We start from the raw sequence: 26,098 nt of genomic DNA on the forward strand, positions 1-26,098 counted from the left end.
ACAACCGGAAACCGTTTCGCACGCAGCTAGAAATTGCGCTTCTACAATGTATATAAGAAATAAGCTCCGGCTATACAAACGGCATGTATTGCTCGTGTCTGCATTTATTGCCATCCCTCCATCATGTTCCAGAATTTTTTTTTTCGTTTTGCCTCCCATGAAAAAGCCTTGCTTTTTCTTTCTTCCCATTGGTGTTCCTCAAATAATAACGCAGTCTGCATTATTCTGTGATGCTCCAAACGCAAAGTTCTTTTCCACAAATGTGGTTTGCAGGCTATCATCGCTGTCAATGGTGCGTGTGAAGGGGCGCACACTCTGTCGGAACTGATGCAAACAGAACTCCCAGAGAACGAAACGCCTCTGAGCCAGAGTCCCGACACAACACTGTGCATTATATACTCGAGTGGCACTACGGGATTGCCAAAAGGTGTAGAGCTGACCCACCGCAACATTATAGCTCAAGTGACAGCATACAGGTAAGCACTCAATAGTTCTTTTTCTGGGGAAAAAGTTGATGAGTACTCGTTCAACTATATTACGTAGTGCTAATTTATGCTCCATGGGCGATCGGAAGCTAAATAAAGCTGAAGTACTTAATATGGAAAGACGATGCGGTGATTCCGGAAAAAAAAGCCGCTGTATCTTAGACAGGTGTGCTAGAATGGGTAATTGCCGAGTGAGTTAGGGCCATTGAGCCACATGAAGCATCGTGTCGGGCTCAATGACACTTAAGGCAGGAAAACCAACACACAGCTAACCGTGAAGTTTTACGTCGCCACGAAGCCATAGAATCTTTTCGAGGGAAATCTTCGGTCGAAAAAGAATAAAAAGTGGGTCCATGGATGTACGAAAGTTTTATCCGCATAGGCGAAATGCAGAAGGTGGTCTATAAAAAACTACTGCATTTCTTTATTTAATGTTCAGATGGTATTTCTAGAAATTTAGGACTGCTTGAAGAAACTGTGAACTTCCTCAGTGGTCGCGCATTTTCTCTAAACCACCTCCATTTATTTCGTATAAATAGAAAGCAATCAAAACTTTACATAGACATGAACATACACAGTAATGCGCATATTGTTCTACCGTTGGTTTACCTAGTTCAATGGGCCTTCTCGCCAAATCGCACGACATGTACAGCTGGACAGCGGCTTAAATCTAGGAAGATCATGAGGGAGGACTATAGGACAATCAAAAGGTTGTTTTAAATAAAATAAAATGAAGCGAGCATGGGCCTCCGCACCGGTTCAAGGAGCTTAACTTAACAGTACTGAGCAACCAATAGAAGAAAGATGCGTTGGAGAAGTAATTTTCAAAGTACAACTCTTAGGTAGGATATGACATATTTCTATCTATTATGCAAAATGTAACTCTTAGGTAGGATATAGCATATTTCTAGCTAGTATACCATTCGAATTAAATCATCGAATGAAAATGCTAGCACATTTTTGTTATAATGCGTAAAGAAAAGGCTTTTCTTTAACTTCAGCTCCATTCCCCACCATGTATACCTGTTTGAGCCTTCCATGATTTACGCCTACAGTCTTTTCTGAAGCATGCTTATGTTCACTGGTAATTAAAAAAAAAAACTCACAGGGTTCCTTCTGTAGTCACCTAAGACGACTCGAAGGCGAAAGCCATCATCTTCTTCTCTTTCTTCTCGGTCAATTTATTGATCCTTACCTGCTCCCCTCGGACAGTTTTCTGCACCTAACGTGGTTTTGCACTGCCTCCGTGATGGGCCCACCTTTGACCGAACGACAATATCGTATGCTGACGTTGTGGTTACGTCACAAATTTAGGAAATATGTGACGTCACGATTACGGCATATGACGACTTCATCACGTGATAATGACGCCACCGACACCGCCGACTTTTCGCGCTTCATGAGGCCTCTAAGGCTTTCGCCTTAAAGGGGCCCTTTAACAATTTTCTAAGTAATCATCGAATGCCCTCATTAAGGGAGTTTATATCCTGACGAATCGACCGACGCAAAAAAATTTTTAGAACCCGTCAAGTACGACCGGAGTTACAATGATATGTCGCACGCTTTAAGAGCTTTCTCACTCCTTGCGCACCTGCGAGTGCGCTGAAAGTTACGTACGGGTATGGATGGGTGTGACAAGAGGGCACGAAGCTACGGCCTTCCGTCAGCGCGCGTGATGACCTTGAGCACTTTATTTTTTTTTTCTTTTTTCCTTCGAAAGAGCGCCTTACTTTCAGCTGATCGCGAGCGAGCGGACGGGCACGTCGCGGCATCCTGCAGAGGCCGCGGTAACTTTGCAGCTCACGATGCTCAAATAAGGGAATGGCCGTGGACTTTGGGATTATGGCGCGGTCATTTGGGCGTATTATTACTCAGTGTAATCGCGACTAGCCCCCCTACACACATTACTTGGGTGGTTGGGGGGCACAACTAGCCCCCCAATACACATTACCTGGGTTTGTTGCCTCTTTTGTCAGTGTAAGAGCGAACGAATTCCAGCTGACTTTCAGAATTCATTGTGAACTCCATTGTAAATTCCGCTGTAATGTGTGGCTCGCATGTCTTCAGGAGCCTCGACTACCGATCAGCAGCGTTTTCCGACCATGACGAAAAAGTGTTCCAAACACAACCATAGTCGATCAATCGCACGCATTCTTCATAGTCAATGGCTTCCACCAAGTTGTCGCCATAAACAAATAACGGTAGGTTATAATACACTTATTTTCATCAGGAAGATGAGGAAGGCTATGATAAGAAGGAGAAAATCTGTTTGACTAGCTCCACCCTCTAAGGAGTTTACTTTGGCGAGCATACCGGAAACTATGCTGCTCACCTTCAAAAAACTTACCCCAGTTCCACCAAACCTGTGCACCGCCGCGCCGCGCAGCCACCGCCGCCTGTTTTGCTCGCGCCGCTCGCGCCGTCGTCGAAGTCCCAAGAATGATCACGCCGCTGCCGCCGCTGCCGCCGCTGCCGCCGCCGCGCAATAATTGAGACTCGCCGCCATTTGTCATTTCTTTTAATCCGAATGGGGATGCAGGACAGCCCGAGTTTAGCGAAACTCGGAATGTCTCCGAGCTCTGGCGGAACCCCCTTTTTTACGAACTAGCAGTGCGAAAAGGTCAACTCCAGCTCTCAGCGCGCGCCGTATTTCGTTGGTTACTATGGAACGCGGCGTCACGTCAAGGGCGGCCGACAAAGTTTGGTGGCGTCTTCAAGCCAGCGTCATCTTCCTTCATTTGTTTGTCGTTCCACTGAGTGTGTAACTGCAGCCATGCAAGAAAAGCGTCAGAAAGTTTTACTAAGTGTATTTTTTAGAGGTACGGGCTGTTTTAATTCATTTTCAAGCGCTTAATGCCTGCACGGAATATTCTTTACAATAATCAGTACAATGACATCTTAGATTAGCTCCGGCCGGGAACCGTTCAACAGCGCGCCGCCGGAGCTAATTGCCGAGGCCACGTGGATCATCATAATCATCATCATCATCGGCCTCTACCATCTAGCGCGTTGCTCGGCCGGTGCACGCTCTCTTCGTCGTCTTCTTGATTTTCTACTCGCTCCCAGGACAGAAGCGCCCGGCTCATTAGCTAATAGGGGATATTCATAATGCATTGTGCTCCCGCAATACTGGGCGCATCCGCCATTTTTTTATGGGTGCCGTCGCGGAATCGTCTGCTAGCGTCTCTATAGGAGAGCCCACGATGAGGCTGAGGCGCAGTCATTGGCGAAGCTTTCAGACCAAGAAAATGTGGCTCTTTCTTTCGTCATCCAGGGCCGAACGGTGAGCGGACCTCACTGTGCTGCCACAAATTGACGAGAACTCAATATCGGAGCTCTGCGCGTATAAAAAACTCATCCGGACGGCAGCTGCAAGAGGCGCACCGCTTCGCAAAGCCGAACTGCAATTCTCCATTGGCGTGCGCTTCCGATCTGAGGTGCGCGTTCAAGAAAAGTGTTCGTTGCAGATGAGGCGTGACTGTCAAACTTCTAAGATAACTTTGGACTGCAATACATCTCCATTGTATTTCCCACAGTGATTTTATACTCGCGTCATAAACACTCATCAGATGTCGACACCACGTTGTTTCCGCGCGACCTTTGCAACACTGTGTTGCTTTTCTCGACTAATTTCTTTAGACACAATTATCTGTATACCCTCCGCAGTAGCGTGTGTTGTAGTTTTTTTCGAAATAAACAAAGCATAGACATGTGATGAGCGGTGCGCCGCAAACCAGACAAAAATACGGATCGCGCGTTTCAACTGCATACAAAGAGAGCAGCCCGAGTATTGCTCTTTCACTGCACACTGATTGTTTATAATGTTTTGTGGTCGTAATCTATCACGCGGACTTAGTATTGTCGCTCGTGTTCTCTTGAACGCTATACGTGTGCGTTAATTGACATACCTTTTCAAAATATTCCGCTTTTTGCTTTCGCATGCCATGGAGGCGCGCGAGGGCCCGCGATCAGCTGAAAGATGAGAGCGATGATCTACACGATCTACATAATGTGCCTCGATACGCTCGGTCTACCGAACAAACGACTCCATCTACTGTAAGGCTCCTAACTCTTCGCTGCGTGCTCGCAGCGCACGCTGACAAATGAACAAAAGAAATAAAAATTGGGGAGGAGCTAAGCATGTAGGGAAGGGTGTTTTAGCTCCACTAACGTGAAACCTGTGGAGCGGCGAAGCACGCAGTGTGCGTCAGTGTTTCCCTCAGCAAAATAACTGCTAATGCGCAATGAGAGACAGAAGAAAAATTAGACGCACAGACCCGCAGTCCGCTTTTAATTAACGTGCACGCTGCGAATCTTTATTGTTTACCTACGCACAAGAAAAATCTCCCACCGGCACTACATTGCAGGTCAGGATTCAGTGCCTATATATACGGGGTGACCGGTGAACACTTGTGCGTCGCGAGCAGTCGTTCTTTTTTTTTTTCAAATCCAGAAACTCGTTAGCAGACGCTCGCGGGATCCAATCCCGGCCGTGACGGCTCCATTTTCGTTGGAGGCGAAAATTTTTGACGCCCGTGTACTTATCTTTAGGTGCACGTTAAAGAACCCCAGGTGGTCGAAATTTCGCCAGCCCTCCACTACGGTGTCCTTCATAATCATATCGGGGTTTTGGGACGTTAAACCCCAGATATTATTTATTTATTTATTTATTTCAATACCCTAAAGGCCCAATTGCAATTACATAGGAGAGATTTAAGTGAATACATACATTTCAAACAACACTAACAGAAAACAAAATACGAAAAAAACAATAAAAAGGAAGCAGCGGTAAATCTAATCACAGCATCAAGTCAAATACGTTCACCAACATTAATGGAATACATATTCATTAGTACAATTTTTTTTAGTAATGATGAAAACACCTATGAAAATTACATCGAAAAACACTGAATATGTATCGGGAGCAATAACAGCAGACGAAACGAGGGCAATCAGACACAGGTCAGCCATGTTACTCACTATGCAAATAGCCCTGAAGCATCGAGTTCCATATGGACGGATCTGTTATTTCGGCGATGTTAGGGGGAAGGGAATGCTACGCGATTATGCGTAATCGTAATGGCGAATTTTGAAACTTCTTGGCCCTGGCAAAAATGGGAGCCACCTTGTGCGCATGATCGAGGCGGGTTGAAGTATGAGGGGCTGGAAATTTTTTGGCTGGGCGAAGGATGGGTTGCTGTGATAAAGTGAGTGAAAGAACGATAGTCGCGTATGTCGCCTGCACATGGGAAGTGTGGTAAGGTTAAGGTCCGCTTTTAGTAAAGAAACACTTATGGAACGTGAGTAGGATGATGAGATAAACCGAGCAGCTTTATTCTGTACCATTTCGAGCATGTTAGTAAGACCGATTAGGCGAGGATGCCATACGACTGAAGCGTATTCTAGCGATGGCCGAATCAATGAATTGAAAGCGCGCAGTCTTGTGTCCGTGATAGTGAAATGCAAGCGATGTTTAAGAAGGCCGAGTTTCTTGAGAGCCTTATTAGTAGTATACTCTATGTGTGCAGTCCAGCTTAGATCTGAAGTGAGTATTACGCCCAGATACTTAATGACGTGACTTTTTCTATTATCGAATCGTTTATATCATAAGAGCTAGAGCATGCAGAAGTGATATTAGTGAACAATAAGTGCTTGGTTTATTCGACAATAATTTCCATCTGCTAATTGCTGCACCATCCCCTTAATCCGGTAAGATCCTCTTGTAGTTCTACAACGTCATCTGTGCAAGTTATTTTCCTATAAACAACACAATCGTCAGCAAAAAGACGGATTGAGGAACTTATGTTAGATGCAATGTCGTTAATGTATACTAAAAAGAGAAGAGGACCCAGCACACTGCCTTGTGGCTCACCAGATGTTACTCGGGTTGGATGAGATATGTAGTGGTTAAGTTTAACTGACTGAGAGCTGTTGTTAAGAAATTCCTGTATCCATGCAGTCGTTTTCCGGTCGAGGCTGAGGTGACGTATTTTTAACATTAGCGGGTTATGGGGAACAAGATGTAAAGCCTTAGAAAAGTCTATGAAAATCGCGTCCATGCAGATGGACATATGAAGAGCTGTGTGCAGGTCTGTCACGTGTTCGAAAAGTTTAGTCTGACATGATCATTTTTCTCGAAAACCATGTTGGGTGTGAAGAAGTAAATCGTTACGGTTGAGATGGCGCATGACCTGGGAGTGTATGATGTCCTCTAGTAATTTACACGAAAATATTATCGCTAGGAGACGCTGCCTGCGTCGGTGTTGTCTCTCGCGGGCGAGGCCGCGTTCTCGTTCCGTGCGAGGTTCAGCGTTCATCGCAGAAAGAGCATTTCCATAGTCAAAGCGCTGTTCGGTCTTTCTCGCCACACGGCGAGCGCTGAGGCGGTGGAGCCCTCTTGCGCTCAAACAAATGGACGTTCACTACAGAAATTAGGCGCCTTTTTCCTCTTCAAACCACTACCACCACCACTACAGCAGACGATGCACGCCGCGACAGAAGACGACGACAACGATGCACGACGACACGCCGAGACCCTGTAGGTGCTTCGCCCCTCCAAGGGGAGGGATAAGGGGGTGTAAAGCGAAGGGCAGACGCGGCTCGCGGACTAGGTACTTCAGCGCACACTGACTTGCGAAGTTTGCAAAGAGATGCCTCTTTGAAATATTGGCGGCGATAGAGTCTCGTATGGCGCCTCTGACTTATTGCGGACGCGCGCAGCAGCGTCTGTGGCCCTGCCTACACACGTTTATATATGTAAATGATTGACTGCGTCGCTCTGCAACGCCGACAAGCTAATTTTGACCAATCATGCTCTCTCGCGCGTGTGCGACGTCCACCGTCCTTTTACAATGCATATATCATAATATATTGTTCTGCAAGCCTAGCTTATTTTGCAGGCGAGGAAATAAGTTGCACGGAGAAATAAAAACTGAGGTTGAAGAGCGCTTTTGCCCGAGCCGGTCATTTCCGAACCAAAGCACATTGCCGATCTTGTTACGAAACAAGTTCGCGTCGGCACATTCTTTTTTTTTTTGTTCAGGTAACTGATAAATTCCATTAAAGATAGTGTTATCTTGTTCGCGGCAGTGTGAGGGATCCCTCGTTGCCTGAACAGCGCACGAAGCATTGGGAAGTCATCGCAGAACGAAGATAAAAAACCAGTAGCTCGTACCTGAAATGCTGCAATACGCGCGTGTTTCATTTTCGCGCCCAACGAAACATGGCGGACGGGGCTTGTATTATTGTTGATAGATGGCGCTGAACATATTGAACATCCCCTATCAGCTAGGCAGTAGACCTACCTAATGAAGCCAAGACACGCTATGACCAGGGTAATTAGCCAAGTGATCCTAAGACCGAGCTAACAAAGCACCGTATTGCTAAGAACATGCTAATTAGGACCATGTTAATTCGTAACATGCTAATTACAAGCAAGCAAATTAACACCAAGCTAATAAAAGCCTTGCTAGTTAAGGGCATGCTGATCGAGACTGTGCTCAAATTTGCTCCATTCTAATGAAAACCTCGCGTACTAGGGCTGTGCTAAATAGGTCCTTGTTAATTAAAGTGCATCTAAGATCAAACTAGACAATATCATGATAATTACGACAACACTAATCAACACCAAGTTACTACCATGAAAATTGAGACTGATCTAAGCGGACTGAGCAAACTGTGCAGGGTAAGTTCACGTTGAGTCACGTAAAAAGCTCGAAGAAGCTAGGTATCAGTGTCTGCTGATGGCTCCAGCTTTGGACCATTAGTGCATGCTGACCACATTTTTTTTATAGGCAAAGAACTTATATTTAGCCCCCACCGCTTCAAACGCTTGACACTCACACGGTACTAGGACTGTCACGAGTTGAACTGGGGCCTTCTCAGAATGAACTAGTTTGAATCCCAGTCGTGTCAGTCAGTTTCATTGAAAGACGCCTACGGGAAAGTTCGGGCCCGCGCACCGCGTATGCTCTTTCCGAGGCGCAGTGCGTATGCTGCAACGCCAGCGAGCCGCACAATTCAGCTATGCGCTAAATCGCACAGAAGATACACACACGTACGAATAACTAAAGGCTATTCCATCACGCAGCTGCGGTGCTCTGCATTCAAGTTCACCGCCCTCACGCGGCACCACTCAGAGCCGCGTGGTAGCCATCAAGCGAGCGCAGTGGCGGCATTTGCGGCGATTAACGTTACTATTTTGCTTGTTTGTGGAAACACTGTACCGATTCGTTACTGCAAAAAAAAAAACTTCGGACGTGTATTGCAAATAGCAGTCACCTGTCCATCTATCTATCGGTAATATTTGATAAAAGCGAAACGAGCTTCATGAGAGTGACGCATGTGTGCCCTTGTTGGCTTTGAGAGTGGAAATTTCCATACTTCAGGTAGTACACTCTAGTCAGGTGGAACGAAACAACTTGCCTGAAAGAAGACAAACGCCCACGAACACGCCTGTAGGAAGCGCGATGTTCAGTTCGCAAAGAGATAGCGCGACAATCACGCTGACGTTCCTGCACTGTTGAAATGTTCACTGAGTGGCGGTACTGACGCGTTCGCACGCGGTGCTCCTTTGAAAACCGCTGCAAATGCCGCACATGCGTTTGTGACGACATGCGCGTTCTTGTAGCCGTTTCCTCAACGCTGCGTTCGAGCGCTGCACTGTCTTGCTGTCATGACCGCCGCAGTGCAACCTCAGAGCAAACTCGTGTTCACAAGAAGCTCGGGCCATCTTGCGTCACCGGGGAGCTCTTCTCAATCACCGTATTCTCGATGTGTTCATGTAATGAACGTTCCATTTCAGGCACCACTGATTTACTGGAGCTCAACGAGCAGCGCGCCCTCTGTTTCCCGTTCTTCTTCTTCAACGTCACTTTGACGTCACGAAGCCATCAGAACTCTCGACATAAATGAGAGGGCCGGAATACGCTTTAACGCAACGGAAGGAGCCTCCAGAGATTCGCTTTTGGGCGCACATATCTGACGCTGTGCATGAACTCTGGTTGCATTATCCGCCTCGTGCGCTGCTCCTTTCAGTGGTACTGGTGGCGCCACCCACGGCGAACGGTGGCGAAAGGTGGATACGCGCGGCTCATAGAAGCCGTGGACAAAGCGCCTGTTAGGACCCGGTGACGCTAGCGGCGCGGCAGCTCGCCGTTTGCCGTTTGACGTTCTCAGGCTGCCGTGCGCAAGCGATTTCGTTCGCGCACCTCTGCCGTTCTTTGCCGTTCGCAGAATAGGTCCGAGACCCATTTTCTCGCCTTCCTCCGTCTGCCGCAGAGCGACGTGGCCAATCAGCGACGGAGGAGCGGTTGCCATGACTACGGCGCACCGCGTCGTCCGCTTTCGGCTTTCCACGTCGTCTGCGTCTGCCGCGGGACGCTTCGAGCTGCTTGCTTTTTTTACTCCTCGTTTTTCCCGCTAGAAGTGCGAATGTCGTTCATGCTGTTGCGAGGCATGGTTCCAGCATTCAATAGAGCCTTTTAGTCTGTACAGCATTAAAAAAAGCGCCGCGTACAACCAAATAAAGTGTCCCCAAGCTGGCGCCAGGTCAAGTGGCGCCATCTATGGCGGACTAGAAACAACTCACAAACGCGTAATCCATGTCCTCCGAGCATTCGGAAGCGCCCATCTAGACTCGCTAAGCCTACAGCATCGATTATTTGAGTATGGCTCGCCAAAACGGGGCCGAATCGGCACGAATACGTTGCTGTCGAAGCTTAAGGTGAAGAATCTAAAGCAAGTGGAAGTATAATTTCGGAGCTTACACGTTATAGATCGCGCGGCGGCCACTTGATAGATTCGAGGTGGACGACAACCGCTTTTGTCAGTGCGGCCATGTTTTTCGGAGGCTCGCCGGCGAAGCTTGCCGTGCAAGTTGAACAGCTCTCGCGCGTGCGGCGACGGCGGACGCTCAACGGCACCGCGCCGTTGCGGCACGCTTGCCGCTAGCGTGAGCGGGCCTTTACTCTCCGTTTTTCTATTCATGTTTCATTCTGGTTTGATATTTGTACTGCCGACGCTGCTCCACTAGACAACCATGCCGTCTGTTACGTCGATTGTTCTATATTATTTGTTTTAAAATGACAGGCCCGTTTTTTTATGCGTGCGCGCGATGCACCGCGTACGTTTCTTACGTGCATGTGTCCAAGTTGTTTGCGTGATCTGTTAACACAGATGAAATAAAAACTGTTGCAGTACAAAACAGCATTCTTGTTTTATTGAACACCCCAAACAGTACAACAACGATGACTATTGCGGCTGTATGCCTGCTTAAGAAACGCACAAAAGACACGCAATTTTATCTTCGCCCAACACTCGTAGCACTCAACTAGGCCAAGAAAACCAAAATTTAACTTGCTGAACGTTTTAACAGCCGTCACACAGCTGCATAATAATGCGTGAAAGTACTTTAGCAAATGACCAACAAACATTCACACAGCGTTTTTTTTTTGTTCACAGACCGTTTTAACATATGAGAAAGTTCTAACTGCATTGCAATCACATATTTCGGAATATCTAATCACTTTCACCATTGAAGCCACAATCCTCTAACACATGCGCTTTAAATTGAGCATGGCATTACTCAAACTTATATAGGAACTGCGCACGCGTGGCATTACTCAGATTTATATAGGAAATGCGCACGCCTGCAATGTATCTCGTATGCTAGATTCTCCTTTGGTACGTGCAGCTCAAAATAAAATGCGATTCTAGAAGTAATGTTCGTGGAGTAGCGAGCATATAGCAGGACAACTACTTACAGTTTCACTTACCTTTGCAAAAACGGTATTCCAATTGCAATTCAAAATTAACTGTCGCAACAACGATAACAACACGCTTGTTGCACACAGGCGTACTAGGTTGAGGCTCGAGGCCAAGCGCGGTATTTTAAGTGTAGCACAATCGTGCGCGTACAGTACGCTAGAATATTCTGGCACAATGTCGTCAAGCTTGCAGTCACTTCAGCGGTTCCCACGGTGTAGCACCAGTTGACGTCCTCGCGTCATCAAACTGCTACGACGCCGAGAACTACACACACAGCTGACTTGGAAAAACGCGGTCTTGCAGGAGGCCATCTTGTCCCACAACCAACGGCCAAAAGTACACAACTGACGCGTCTGAAACATTGCCGTTGATGAGATGGCAGCTGAACGAAATCAGGGCACATCGTCCAACGTGTGGCCACCGCCTTAACACAATATTAACGTTGCAACGTTCAAGGAAGACGCGACGAAAGTGACGAGCCCAGCCGGTCTTGTCGGGTGCGCTACTGCACAGTGCACAGCGCGCGCTCTCACGGCCACCGAAAGAAATAAAAGAAAGTGGAGAGAGGGGTCACCTAGGAGCATCGCGTATCGGTGGAAGAAAGAGGAAGTTTTGCGTCGTCGGTGTGGTGTATTGTCGAGAGATGGCGCTACTTTGTTTTTGCGTAACGAAATCGCAAACTTCATTCAAAATGCATGGGATGCTATTGGGGGTTGGGAGAGGGTACAACCGCGTTAGCCGAGCGGTGGCGCCACCATACCGATGCACGAGGCGGATAGCGTTCGAATTAGGTTTAATATGGACGCCCATCTACGTATCTGTGGTGGTCGGTACGTGTTCCCAGCAGCGTTCTGCAACATCCGGGACACGTTCATATGCAAGTTCAGACTTGTCAAGTTTGCTTAAGCGTCCTGGTACTGTAAATTTCGTCCACTTCCTTCTTGCGCTGCGAATGTGCTGGCGGGTTTGGTGCGGCGACGTGGTCGAGAACGCGATGACGTCGCGGCTCGCCGCTTTTTCGAGTAACTGAATGTGCTCTGCCGAATTGGACACACCGAGAATGGCTCCACGGAAGTTGTCATATGTTTCTGTCCTCGTGAAGTCTTACGAGTATTGCCTGACCCCAGCGCTGCGGCGAGCTCAAGCATTAAAGGGCGACGATCCACTCGCTCGATAGTATAGACCAGAATTTCCAGCGCTCTTAGACGGCCGCCATGTTTGGACGGCCTAGGCGCCAGGGTGCGAGCATTTGCTCGCACCGTGGCGTAATGTTTATTAGACCGCTAAAAAGCGGAGCCAAAACTGGAACCACAGACGTTAACCTGATATGACGCCTGTATCGTAGGAGTACACATCGTAGGAGTATCATGTAGTGTTTATTCCTCTCTTTTAAAATTAGATAGCCAGCACCACAACCACAACTGACGTTGCACCGCTATTACGCCTGCGTAGGCTGTTTTTCCAAACCAGTTTGTAGACCTGGCCTGGCTCAGTGGTAGAATACGTGATTGCCACGCAGAATGCTTGGGTTCGATTCCTGTTGGGGTCCTAATTTTCATTCTTTCCATTCGTCGAGTCAACGCTGCCGATGTTGGTTTTCCTTAACGCTCTAGCATTTAAGTTGCCAGTGTCTGTTCTCGCCGTTCCTGGGTAGATATAAACTGTTGATCACCTGCGGCGCATACCCGTACGGCGCGGCCCGTAGTAAACGGGTATGTGCCACACGTGTCTAGTGGAAAGGGTTTGACGACGTACGCGACAGGATTTTGACGTTATTCATGTCATGACCCGACAATCATATATACGTCAAATCCTCTTACCCCGCCGTGCCAATTTTGGTCTACACCAAGTTAAGGAGGCAATCATGAGAGCACCCAGACGTAGGCGGCTAGATAGATAGATAGATAGATAGATACGTAGATAGAAACGCTCAAAGTGCCAAAGGTTCGCTAAGAAATGCTTCGCATTTAAAAGACGCCGGATTATTTGATTATCCCAACGGACGAACTCTTTACAGCGAAGACGATGCAGCTCCCCCCAAAAAAGGCGACCCCGCTACCATAGTTTTGCATTTTGTTTTATTGTATTATCAATTATATCGACACTCTCAGCGGGTTTTCTCGCTGTTGTCGTCGTGTTCCTAATGAAGTCCAAATCGATGATATTGTTATAGTATTGTTATAATGGTTAAATGGTATTGTTATATTTTTCCTCTGTTTATCATCTCCTTGATATGTAATATACATTATAAAGTACTAACGAAAGTAACTGAAAACCATGGGCTACGAATACACCACCTCTTTTTTTATGCAGTGAATTCAGTCGGTTTGTATTGCCCCCATAGCAAAATAATGCAATGGTGGGACTAAACTTCAAAAATTAATTTTGTTGACTAAAACAAAAACTAGGTTGATTAAACTTTCTGTGGACGAAGTTGTTATGATTATCAATTGTATGCGCTTTTCTGCTTATTTTTTTCTTGGACCACCTTAGGGTGCTACAGACGTCTGAACACAGGCCAATGTGGCGTTTTTTCCATGTTTAGGATTTTATTTTAGAGCCTGTGTGCCCCACACAGGCAAAACAAAAGATTTAGAAGATAGTACGTTGTATGAAGAGTTCCATAAAAATAATTGGTGTATTTGGTCTACAGTGGTCTTTTGTAAAAAAATCCCGAATACGCTGCAATTTACTCAATTTTACCTACGCGCTAAGGAGTGAAAAATATAAAGCTACTCTAAGCAACTGTCCTATAAGAAAAGCGCGATGCTCTAAAAACACAAAAAAGCAACTTTCAAATGAATGCCTGAAACTGTCCATTTATAGCGAATTTTTCTTTAGTACCTGGTTTTGCACCATATCGAGAAGTTCAAATGGCGCTCACGTGCCCGAAAAAGCTTTGCCACTCAAAATATTTTGGGAAAATACTGTACAACTAATGTCTATATGTGCGTAATTTTCTCACATTTTTTCAGAGAAACTGATTTTTGTCGAGCGCCCCGGCAGGGACAGTTGGCGTGCTACAAAACGTGTAGCAAAACCTGCTACAAAAAGCGTGTAAAGAGGCAATGAATTCTGAGGTATTGCATAAAATTGAAGTTTTAGCTCTTTCACAGACAAAACCGGCGCGAACGTACATTACGTACATTTTCCGATTGCGTGAGCGGGCCACATTGTACTGAAAATGTATGTTGTGTAGGCAATAGACTAAAATATTTCGACAAGATCCAATGGTGACGTATTCTAGGCCGCGGTATATGCCCCACCGCTGGGGGCGCCATAGTAGTGAGACTTGAGCTGAAGACAGTCATATTGACTACACCGCGCAACCTTTAGGCTAGAGGTAGACCATAGTTCTCATTGTCAACTTCTACAAGCTTCGCAAATACGTATATATAAAAGGAATTGCTGATCTGCGTTGTTGATCAATTGTTCACAGGTATATGGACCATGTATTTGAGGTGGGAGATTCCTTCCTGTGCTCAGTTGCATTTATGCACATTGGCGGCTTCTGGTCTTGCTTCTGCTATCTCGGACTGGGATGCAAGGTGGTTCTTTGTGATGCAACTGACGTTGAATCAACGTTGTCTGCCATACAGGAACACAAGGTAAATAAATATAGCCTTGCATTTGACCGCATCTGTCCCCTACACCGATATGATGTTAGAAAATCTTAAGTGTTTGTTGAGTACAGGATGCGCAACTATTGCTCTGGCAAATGCGTTTGATATCAGTGACCTGCGGAGCCGCATAGGCTCAAATATTTATACAAAATATCCCCTGTGCAGCAATACCTCAGAGAGGATGTAGTGGTTACTCAACGAAATAGAAATTCCACAAATGTACGAAAGCATTCGGAAATCGAAAAGCACGTCATCAATTTTATAATACTTTTTACTTATAATTGAGTACATTCTCTCCAATAGCTGCGACCACTCAGATACAGGAAATTATTTTCACTATTTCTCATGGTACACATCCTAGTGCAGCATGACAAAGTTGCAGCTAAAATAGCGCGAAAACGCCGTAAAGAAGCGCGGACACGACACCACGGGCTACCCGTGGTTTAGTGTTTGTGTTTCTTTCCTGCATTTTATGTCATTTGAGCCGCAATAATGTCGTACAGCGTGAACCAATAGGTCATGAACACATTCTGCGGAATATCCTAGTGCGCCGATCCCTGCTTTGCTACTGCTCAAACAAAGAAACTCACTTAGTGTGTGTACTGCAATTGGTTCACGTGTGGGGTGCGTTATTAGAAGAGACAAGGTATTGCCCCTAACCGTCTCTGATTTCATGTGTTTTAAACGAACTAAAAAAAGGCAAATACAAAAAACCGTCTACGTTCGCTCCTCGGTCTTCTAGGACACCTAACACGGACATATTGCTAGATAAACGGAAGCTACAGGGGAATAGAGATTTCCGTTTTTGCGTATTGGGCATCTTAAAGTGAAAACGAGCCAATATTGCACCGACGTCGGTGCAAAACCTAACGTACAAGCGTACGCACACATTCTCATCACCATTTCAGTTCGACAATAAGTTCATCATTCGTGGGAAGCGCGTATGGTTACGACAAACGAAACAGTTCTCCAGACGCACTATTATTCTCGTACTTACCAGCCGACGACAGCTGGGCTCTATCCCACCACCATCCGCCAACTGGATCAGTGCCCAAACTACGAGGACTTCGACACAAGCAGCCTGACAAAAATTATATATGGCGGCGGATCAGTGAGCGTGCCTATATCCGACAGTGTCATCAGAAAGTTCGGCTTGAAGGAAATTGTGCAAGGTATGTTGGCTTTACATTTATCTTCATGGCTTTTGAAAGACTGCCTTGCCACCACAGTTTTATCCGCACTCTCGGGCTTACGATCAAATGTTTGCACGTTTCATCCATCGTGCGCTACACTCCCGCTCAAATATTTCAGTATGCTAGTTACAGTGGCCAAAGAGCGAAAAAGATGATTAAGTGCAAGAGTTTATTTTCGATGCATCAGTAGAATCGTTTGACAAGAAACAACACCAGAATCAGGGATAGCGATCTTAGACGGAGCCATTGAGGCATGGAAAACGGGAGTGCGTTGCTCACGTACTATGTTGGGATGAAAAGACAAAAATTTTTCAGTTCAGTACCTGAATAACATTGAACGTATATATTCTAAATACTTACCATAGCTGTGTACCATCGAACTGCCGCGCTAGATTAAACACCAAGCTTGTTATAATATGACTTAAGCGCAAACGATATTGAGCGCCTTCTACGCGAGGTGAACTGAAAAGGGTACTTACAAGAACATTTTCAGTTGTCGTTCTTTTTTTGCGTCAAATGAAAGGCCAAATGTTCAAGACCTTAGAAATTGTAGTGCTACGCATGAGTGCACCCTGAAAAAGAAATTATAGTATCTTTTTAAAAGTTAGTGTCGGTTCCTACTGAACGCTGACGTCACGACAGGGTATCAGCTTCCTGTCACGTGCTCGCTCAGGATATCTTGACGTTCGTGACGCACAAGGGGCTATTTGAACGCGAGAGCGTTAAAGAGCTCGTTTAGAAGAAATTCTGGTGTCGGCGTCGCTGGTTATAAGCCAAAAGTCAGCGTTATCCATGAGCGTAAATTGAAATAGATGCAAATAAATAAATACTAGAAATCTTAGGTTCTAGTGGCAATCAAACCCAGGACTCATGCGTGCCAAGCAGGTCATCTACTTCAGAGTTACGGCACTGCTTGCAACTGTTTCGGAAAAACAAAACCCTATACGAATGTCATGTAGTGCGAGGCTTTCCTTGACGCACGTTATATTGCGTGGCAGAAACGCAGAACCGCACCAAGCCCCAAATCATGTATATTGCGCAACGAGTAGATGGTTTAAAGGCCCACCAATTTCAAAGCCCACAGCCATAGAGTTTCCTACAATACTTACTAGAGGGAACTCTGGCGCTAGTGTCTATGGGAGCTGCAACGCATGACGCTTCAGCCAGCATGGGAATGATGGGTAGTACACAAATTTGTCTAAACTTCGTTCTTTCGGCTCCGTTTGGCTCCGCGTCGGCTGCATCCGCTTTGTTGCAAAACAAAGTTCAGCAAAAGTCAGCAGTTCTACTTCACCACTTTACCTTTTTTAGGCTCACCAAATCAAAACTGGTCACGAAGCTCACAACGATCTATTCTTTTATCCAAAACGAACGCCAAAACAGAGCAATAAACAAAGCCACAAGTACGTTTGAAGCCGCAAGCACGAAGACTTTGTGTACTACCCATCATTCCCATGGTAGCTGAACGATCGCAGCGCCAGAGTCCCCTCTAGTTAATTTTAGGAACATCTATGCCCACAGCCATTACTAATCATCATTGTCACCAACAGCAACAAAGTGTGCAGCTGCGAGGGTGCGCGCGTTGCCTTACGAACGCGCACTGGGTACTTCGCCAGTTCGCAAAAGGAATAATTATGCCGCAGTGGGCACCTCGCAACTCTACTAGCAGTAGGCATTCTAGGATAGTTTGAAACAGCCACTGTTACGCGCACAGACGTTCCTTTCCTTGCGGCACGGTGTTCACCGAAAAGCGAAGCCAGCCTAGCGATTGAGAAGGCGATGCGAATGGGGCGCGATGGCGCTATCGGGTTCTACTCTTGAAGGTGAAGCTCAAGCGTCCTCCAAGTTTTCATTCAACGTTTTTGCACCTGACGTCATCACAACTAGCCATACTTTGCGTGAAGTCATCAGAATTGACATTCTAGCCTGACGTCACAATAGTGTCGATGTGAACAGGTGCGTCATGCGAAAACAGACGTTAATGTAAAAATTCAGCAGATCCCACGCGTTGTGAGAATCGGTTTCCTGCAAAGCATTCAGCGAGTACGTCTATGCTGTATTTTATGGCTTTGAGCCAAGCATTACGAGGTGGATCGACGTGTTTTTGTAAATATAGTAGCTCTGTGCACATCGTGGGCTTACCAGGAACGTCGACAAAGCTGGCGTTTAAAGGGTAACTTATGGTGCGACGTAACGTCCGCACTCACGTTAGAGTGCATACGTCAGTATTCGTAAAACTAAGTGCACTTTATGGTGCACTCATGTGAATATTATACCTAACCTTTATTGATGTATTCCTCCGGGGTCGAGTAATGCTTCAATATAGATTGCTGAATCATAGGAATACAATTATATTGTTTATTAGACTGCTCTAAAAGCGGAGCCAACACTGGAACCACGGACGTTAATCTGATATGATGCCTGCATCGTAGGAGTATACATGTGGCGTGTTTTTTTTTCAAAAAGAGCCAAATGCAGAAACCGAAACGGGGCTAAATTTCACGGGAGCGTGAAGCGCGCCTAAGTATATTTAACTTCTAAAACAGTTGCAATCAAAATGTGGCCATTGCTGATGATAACGTGAACTATAAAAGGCAGTTTCTAATCAAAAATGAGCCAAATGCTGCATCTGTTTCAATGAAACTGAGCCACATCCATTAAACGAGCGCTGTTTCAACAATCGTGATCAAAACAACCAACATGGTCTCATCCAATCTATTCCGTTTGTGTCCTCGTTGCTTTGTTATCGTGTTTACGTTCCACAATTAGTTTTTCTATGGCGATTTGGCACTTACTGATGGACATGATGTGCTAGGGCAAAATTCGAATATAAAGAGTAAGAGGCCGACTTTCCTACTTCTTTTTGTCTCTTAGCGTTTCTTTAAGAGTTTACCACTGCAGTATAATGTCCATCTTTCGCTCGAAGACGATATATTTGAAATAAAAGATATATGAAATGAAGATATTGGGCACCGATCTATTCCTTGAAGAAGAAGTTATCCGAAACGGCACGGCATAAAACGAGCTCCGAAGAGGAGCTGGAGCACTTTTCAAGGCCTTCAGTAGATGCCAAGAACAATAAAACGCTGCCGACAATCCAGAATAGTGCGCCTTTTGCCAGGAAGAAACACTCGCTCTTCAAGTCTAGTCGTCGCCATTACGCCCATGCGACGGAGGACAGCACCGACAGAAGCACAAGGATGATGTTAATTTTCTCGCAAAATATTGCTATACCGTACATTGGAATCATTTTATATACTTCTTTTACGAGCTAATTCAAGCCCAAGGGTGCTATGCAGGATGGCCCGAGCTTCTCGGGCACACAAGTTTGCTCCGAGCACGCCCTACGACGGTCATGATAGGAAGACAGTGCGGAGCGCGCGATAGAAGCGTTGATAAAAACGGCTAAAAGAACGAGAATGGCGTCACAAACGCATGCACGGCATTTGCGGCGGTTTTCAAAGGAATACCGCGTGCGAACGCGTCAGCGCCGCCACTCAGTCAACATTTTGACAGTGCAGCAACGTCAGCGTGATTGTCGCGCTATCTTTTTGCCAACTGATGATCGCGCCACCCACGGGCGTGTTCGTGGGCGTTTGTCCTCTTTCGGGAAATTCTTTCGTTCCACCTAATGCATGGAAATTTCCGCTCTCGAAGGCAACAAGGGCGACCACGCAGAACTCTGGTGCAGCTCGTTTCGCTTCATTGGAATGTTACAGATAAATAAATGGACAGGTTACTGCTATACTTACATTACACGTATGAACATTACATTACACGTATGAACATTTTTTTTGAATTAGCGAATCGGTAGAAACAGTGTCTCCGCAAACAAGTAATAGTAACATTTCTCGCCGCAAATCCCACCAGGGGCACTTGCTTCATAGCTGTGAGTGGTACGTCGTGAGAGCGGTGAAATTGAATGCGAGGCACCGTAGCCACGTGATGATATAAGGCTTTAGTTCTTCGTGCGTGTGTGCATAGTCGGTGCGATTAGGCTCATAGATGAATCGTGCCGCTCGCAGGCGTTGTTGCGTGAGCACTGCTCCTCGGCAAGAAGAAACGCGGTGGGCGGACCCGCTCTTCGCCGCGGGCGTCTCTCAATCAAATTGATTGACGTGCGGTCTCGGGCACAAACTCGTTGATTCTGAAAAGGCCCCAGTTCAACTCGTGACTGTCATAGTGCCGGTGTGCCTGTCAAGTGTTTCATGCGGTGGACGCTACTCAGCAGCTTCTTTGCATATAAAATAATTTGGTCAGCTTGCACTACTTGTGCAAGGCTGGGGCCATCGGAGGAGCTTGTGATCACCTAGCTTCTTCCACGTTTTTACGTGGCTCGTCTACTCAGTATGCTTGGTCTGCTTCGGTGAACTCACTGTGTCAATTCGGTCTCAATATTGGTGCTATTGCTTAGGAATGTGTGAACTAAAATGATAGTGAATAGTCATTTCTTAATTGTTAATGTTGTAATTACCACGACATTAATTAAGTACAGAGATAATTAGCATAACAATAAATAGCACAATCCCAATTAACACGTCCTCGGTGAGTAAGGTCATGATTATCTTTGTTTTTATTACACGCTCCTAATTATCATCGTGTTGATTAGCATTAATTGCTAATGTTTTAAACACCGCGCCATTAATTATTCAGGTTTAATTCGCAAGGTCTTGAATAGTAGAGAGGTAATTAGCGTAAACCTCATGAGCACCATTCTAATTAGCACGTTCATAATTAGCGTCATGTTAATTACCAATAACTAATAATGTCTTAATCACCACGGCAATAATTACACAGGTTTAATTTGCAAGGTCCTGAATAGTACAGAGGTAAGTAGCATAATTGTAATTAGCACGAGCCTAAATAACACGATCTCGGCGAGTAAGGTCTTGATTATCTTGGTTTTAATTACACGCGCATAATTAGCGTTATGTTATTTATCATGATCTCAATTACCTTGTTATTAGCTTTACACGACTTCATTAGCATCGTCTTAGTAAGACGTGGCTTAGTTAGCTCGACCTTAGCTAGATTTGGCCTAATCAGCTTCGTCATAGCACGTCCTGACTTAGCTAGGTATACCGCCCAGACAATTAGCTAATCAGCCGGGCGCACGTGCTCTGGGACCGAGCAGACGAGGAAGAAGAGAACGACGAGGGCGCGCGCCGGCCGAGCAACTCGCTAGAATGTACAGGCCGACCATGGTGATTATACACGTGGCCTCGGCGATTAGCTCTAGCCGCGGTGTTGTAAGGCGCTCGGTCGGAACTAATCTCGGAGGCCACGGTGCTGCTTATTCTAAAGGATACTTGCTGCAGACATTAAACGCTTGAAAATGAATTCTAACGGCCCGCGCACACATAAAATATATAGTTAGTAGAGCTTTCTGCCACTTTTCCTGCATGGGTGCACGTCTGCACTCAGTGGAACGACAAACAAATGAAAGAAGGTGCCTCTGTTTTACAACACCACCCAACCTTCTCGACCGCCCTTGACGTGACGCCGCGTTCCATCGTAACCAATGTAACGGAGCGCGCGCTGAGGGATGTATTTCACCTTCTCGTACTGTTAGCTCGTTCAAAAGGGGGTGTCGCCAGAGCTCGGAAAGATCCCGAGTTTCGTCAAACTCGGGCCATCCTGCATACCACCCCAAGTGAAATGTTCTAATCTATAAGAGCCAAATACAAAGTTTACTCCTGAATACCGACGATAGTGGGCTATGTATATTTTAGCCGCAAGGCAGATTTGACTTATTTAGGGGACAGGAACACACTGGCGAAAAAATGTTGGAGCAGGCCCAATCTTGTTGGCAGTAGCAAAACAAGTGGGTTTCTCTAAGTTTCAGTTCAAGTGCATTTGGCTCTTTTAGAAAACAAAAACGCCACATACGTAGTGTTTATTGCTTTCTTGTAAAATGAGATAGCCAGCACCACAATCACAATTGACGTTGCACCGACATTACTCCTGCATAGTCTGTTTATTCAAACTATAGTTTGTAGACCTGGCATGGCTCTGTGGTAGAATATCTGATTGCCACGCATAATGCTTCGGTTCGATTCCTGCTAGGATCCTGATTTTTGTTCTTTCCATTCGTCGGTTCAACGCTACGGATGTCGGTTTTTCTTAACGCTCCCATTTAAATTACCAATGGCTGTTCTCACCGTTCCTGGGCAGATTTAAACTGTCAATCACCTGTGGCGCATACCCATATACCACGGCCTGTCGTATACGGGTATGTGCCCCACGTGTCTGGAGGAAAGGGGTTGACGACGTACACAAGAGGATTTTCATGTTGTTCATGTCTTGACCGGACAGTCATATTCGCCAAATCCTCTTACACTCCCATGACAATTTTCTTCTACACCAAGTTAAGGAGGCGATCATGAGAGCACCCAGACGTAGGCGGCTAGATAGATAGATAGATAGATAGATAGATAGATAGATAGATAGATAGATAGATAGATAGATAGATAGATAGATAGATAGATAGATAGATAGATAGATAGATAGATAGATACGGAGATAGAAACGCTCAAAGTGTCAAAGGTTGGCTAAAAAATGCTTCGCATTGAAAATAAAATGCCTGACCTACACGCTTGCTCCCAGCCGTCCGTGTATACTGTATTTGTATGGCAGAGCAGCTCACCTTCGAAGATTGGTGTAAGCACCCCTTTAAGGCGCTGCATTTCTTCACTTCTCTGAAGTGGATCGTAGCTTAGTGAATGCAAGATCGTATTCTATTTCCTTCCTTGAAGTGTTTCCCCTGAATGCGGCAGCTTATGACAATTTCTCCACTTGAATTGCTGTGCTTCCTAAGAAATTTGCAGAAGAAACATGAACTTCCCTAAAACATTATTTTAAGCGTAAGAATATTCATCAGAACTCATTGATTGTGAGCCTCATAAACTACACGATAATGTTTTCAATATTCTCACTGAATTAAACCGCAAACGTTTGCTACGTGATTCCTCTGAGAAATGAAAAATTCTGTTCAATGCCTAATTAGAAGTCTTAGAAAAATATCAAATAACTCATGCATGGTTGAAATAATGTTCGAGATGCTGGCAACATTTCTTCTTGGGCACTCCCGACTCAAAGTCTTATCCTTCCATTCTTCTTGTGTTTTCCAATTTGCCATATGGGCTCACAGCTGCATTAAGATCAGTACACTACAAAGCGTTTTATTCCGTCTTATAGAGAGTATAAACACAATATTAGTGAAAAATACTATGACGCACTACTAGAGCTTGGGACCGCATTCATAACAATTGCAACGATTCCTTGTGGTCGGGCGTTTCCCACAAAGCTTGGACAAGGAAAGAGCGAGAAGACAAGTCTCGAACGCCTTAAAGGTTTTGGCACCATAGCTACACCTTGCTTGCCGACTATTATATCTTTTGAATCACAATTTTCCTGTGCGTTACTGTCTTCTTAGATCAAGATAGCGCGTATATTAGCAGCACTAGAGCAAGATGTAGTAAGGACACAGCGATGGTCACATGTCCTTCTTATATCTACACGTTTTCTGCGTGTATTCAAATGTATATATTCATTCTAACCAGTGAGCGTTGGACCATACGTTACCATTAATTAAAGCCGGGCAGCCGCCGAGAGATGGTACGATGTGTACCTGGCCCGAAATCGTGGTGGCGACAGAAACTAAATCACTGCAAAAAACCAAGCTACGTCCAAATTCTTGCGCATATCACTCAAGCTAGCAAACTAGGAGCATTAGGACATATTTACGCAATAATGGTCAATCACAGTGTGGCATTCAAGTGAGTCCGTCGCCTGTATTTTACAGTACTAAAGAATACGCACAGCAACTCGTTTAAAATGCCGTGTGTCCCGATAGGTTGCACAGATTACTAATAGGTTGAAATTAAATGAAGTTGTGTGTGTTTAGAGCAATGCGCGTGCATTTATTTGCAGCAAGCAAACAATAAGTGCATCAATAACTCACCACTGGCGGTTGCTTTAGTAAACAGTATTCGGACAAAAGTAGGATTGAGAGTTGCCCGAGTTAGTACGGATGAATTGCTCAGAAAACGGCGCGACAGAAAACAAAAATGACTTTTACCACACGATCTCAAGCGCGGACTCACAACTGAAATGTTATTCAAAAGCGCAAAACACATGTACAAGCACGTGTACACACAACAAAGCAAAAAAAAGCAATAAACCAGAAGGTGTACAAATGTGAGATTAAGGTAGCATGAATGTGGCTTACGGTGTGACGGCGTATCAAACCTTGCCGAGCACTGCGAGAAGCGCAGTGGCGCGCCTCAGTTCAACCTAGCAAGCATCGCTGCACAAAATTATGACAAGACAACTTGGAGGTAATCGAGGTATGGCATATTGAAAATAAAAAAAAAATTATCAGTTTTTCTTCGGTGGCCTTGCAGCATCAAACAATCTTGTATCTTAATGGATAACTTCTTTGTTTTTGGTTGTTAGCTGGGTTGTTTTATTTGTTTTTTTTTTCGCTTTGCTTGGTTGTGTGTAGACACGTGCGTGTATGTATTTGTTCTGAACTTTTCCATAAAACTTCAGCTATGAGTCGGCGCTAGTGTTCGTGTAGTAAAAGCCTTTCGTTTTTTAATGTTTTCGTTGCGCCGAGTAGTGCGAACAGTAATCAACATCATCATGAAAAGGTACGCTTCGTCCTTTTGAACTTTTGCTTCGCTCCGAAGACACGTGTGCCGATTTCTCCGGCGTGGCCTGTAATAACACTGATGGGTGAGAGGAGAGAATGAGTACAGAGAGAGAGAGATAGAGAGAAATAACGAGACCGAACGAAAGATACAAAGAAAGGGAAAATCATGGTGAAAGGTAAATTCTGATGAGGCGGCGGGATTCGAACCCGCGTACCCACGATCCGAAGGCGAGTGTCCTAAGCACTCGGCTATCCAGCCACGCTAGCAAAGCGTTGCATAGACTTGTATTGTATTGCAAGGCAAGGTGGCGGGAAAGGCAAGTGAGGGTTAGGAGGAGAGATGTGAGGGTGACGAGGAGAGAAAAGAGGGGGAGAGAGTAAAGCATAAGAAAGAAGTAAAGAGAAAGAGAGGAATAGAGAGAAAGAAAAGGCAAACAGACAGAAAGAGAAAGTAAGATAGAGACAGATATAAAGAGATAGGAAGAAAAAGGAAGCGATAAAGAGAGAAAGAGAAAGGAACAAAGCCAATAAGGAGAAACATAGAAAGAGCGAGAAAGACAAAGAAATACACAGAGAGAGAAAGAAAAAAAACTAGAAATAAACAGAGACAAAAAATAAAATAAACAGAGCGATTAATGAAAAAGCAGGTAAATAGAAAAATAAAGAAAAACAAAGAAATCCGCCCAGCTCCGCACTCCCTTCAGACTTGGGACCACTAATGCGAAGCAACACGTAATAACTAGTCTCGTGACAAAAATCACGTAACATCTAGTCACGTAACTAAACCACGTAACACTCACTTGACCAGAATCATGTAATATCATGTAACTACTCGCGGACTAAAAATCACGTAACGTCAAGCAACATCTAGTCACGTGACTAAAAATCACGTACCATTTTGTCACGCAACTGAAATCACGCAACATCGCGGAATAGCTAGTCACGTGACATGTCCCCGCTATAAACCACGTAACAGCTAGCCCCGTGACATGTTCCCACCAAAGTAGTGACTAAAATCACAACAGCACGTAACAGATAGTCACGTGACATGTCTGGCCAAGTCTAGTTATACTTAATACCACTAGCAAACTTAGCTTGGTCCAACACTAGCGCCGCTGATGATTCCAGCGTTGCGCCACTAGTGCGAGCTGCACATTTTTTTTTGTCGCGCCGTTTTCTGAATGCTATTCGGGCAAAGTTGCTTCCGACGCATCCCAATGAAGGTAACCAAACGTTTATACAGAAATTAATAATAATATCTGGAGTTTAACATCCCAAAACCACGATATAGTTATGAGAGACGCCGTAGTGGAGGGCTCCGGAAAGTTCGACCACCTGAGGTTCTTTAACGTGCACCTGAATCTAAGTGGACGG

General features: G+C 45.4%; 1 protein-coding gene across 1 annotated transcript in view; it reads left to right on the forward strand.

The window, feature by feature from the left end:
- The first annotated feature begins 295 nt into the window (after window positions 1-295).
- Window positions 296-26,098, forward strand: part of LOC119385638 (luciferin 4-monooxygenase) — a 66,328-nt gene continuing 40,525 nt past the window's right edge. Inside the window, exons 1-3 of the mRNA XM_037653072.1 lie at window positions 296-476; window positions 14,692-14,860; window positions 15,876-16,047. Coding sequence (XP_037509000.1) covers window positions 328-476; window positions 14,692-14,860; window positions 15,876-16,047 — 490 coding nt within the window. The 5' untranslated portion in view covers window positions 296-327. The remainder of the gene's footprint in view (window positions 477-14,691; window positions 14,861-15,875; window positions 16,048-26,098) is intronic.

Source organism: Rhipicephalus sanguineus, chromosome 1 (assembly GCF_013339695.2).
Source record: "Rhipicephalus sanguineus isolate Rsan-2018 chromosome 1, BIME_Rsan_1.4, whole genome shotgun sequence".
Lineage (NCBI taxonomy): Eukaryota > Metazoa > Arthropoda > Arachnida > Ixodida > Ixodidae > Rhipicephalus > Rhipicephalus sanguineus.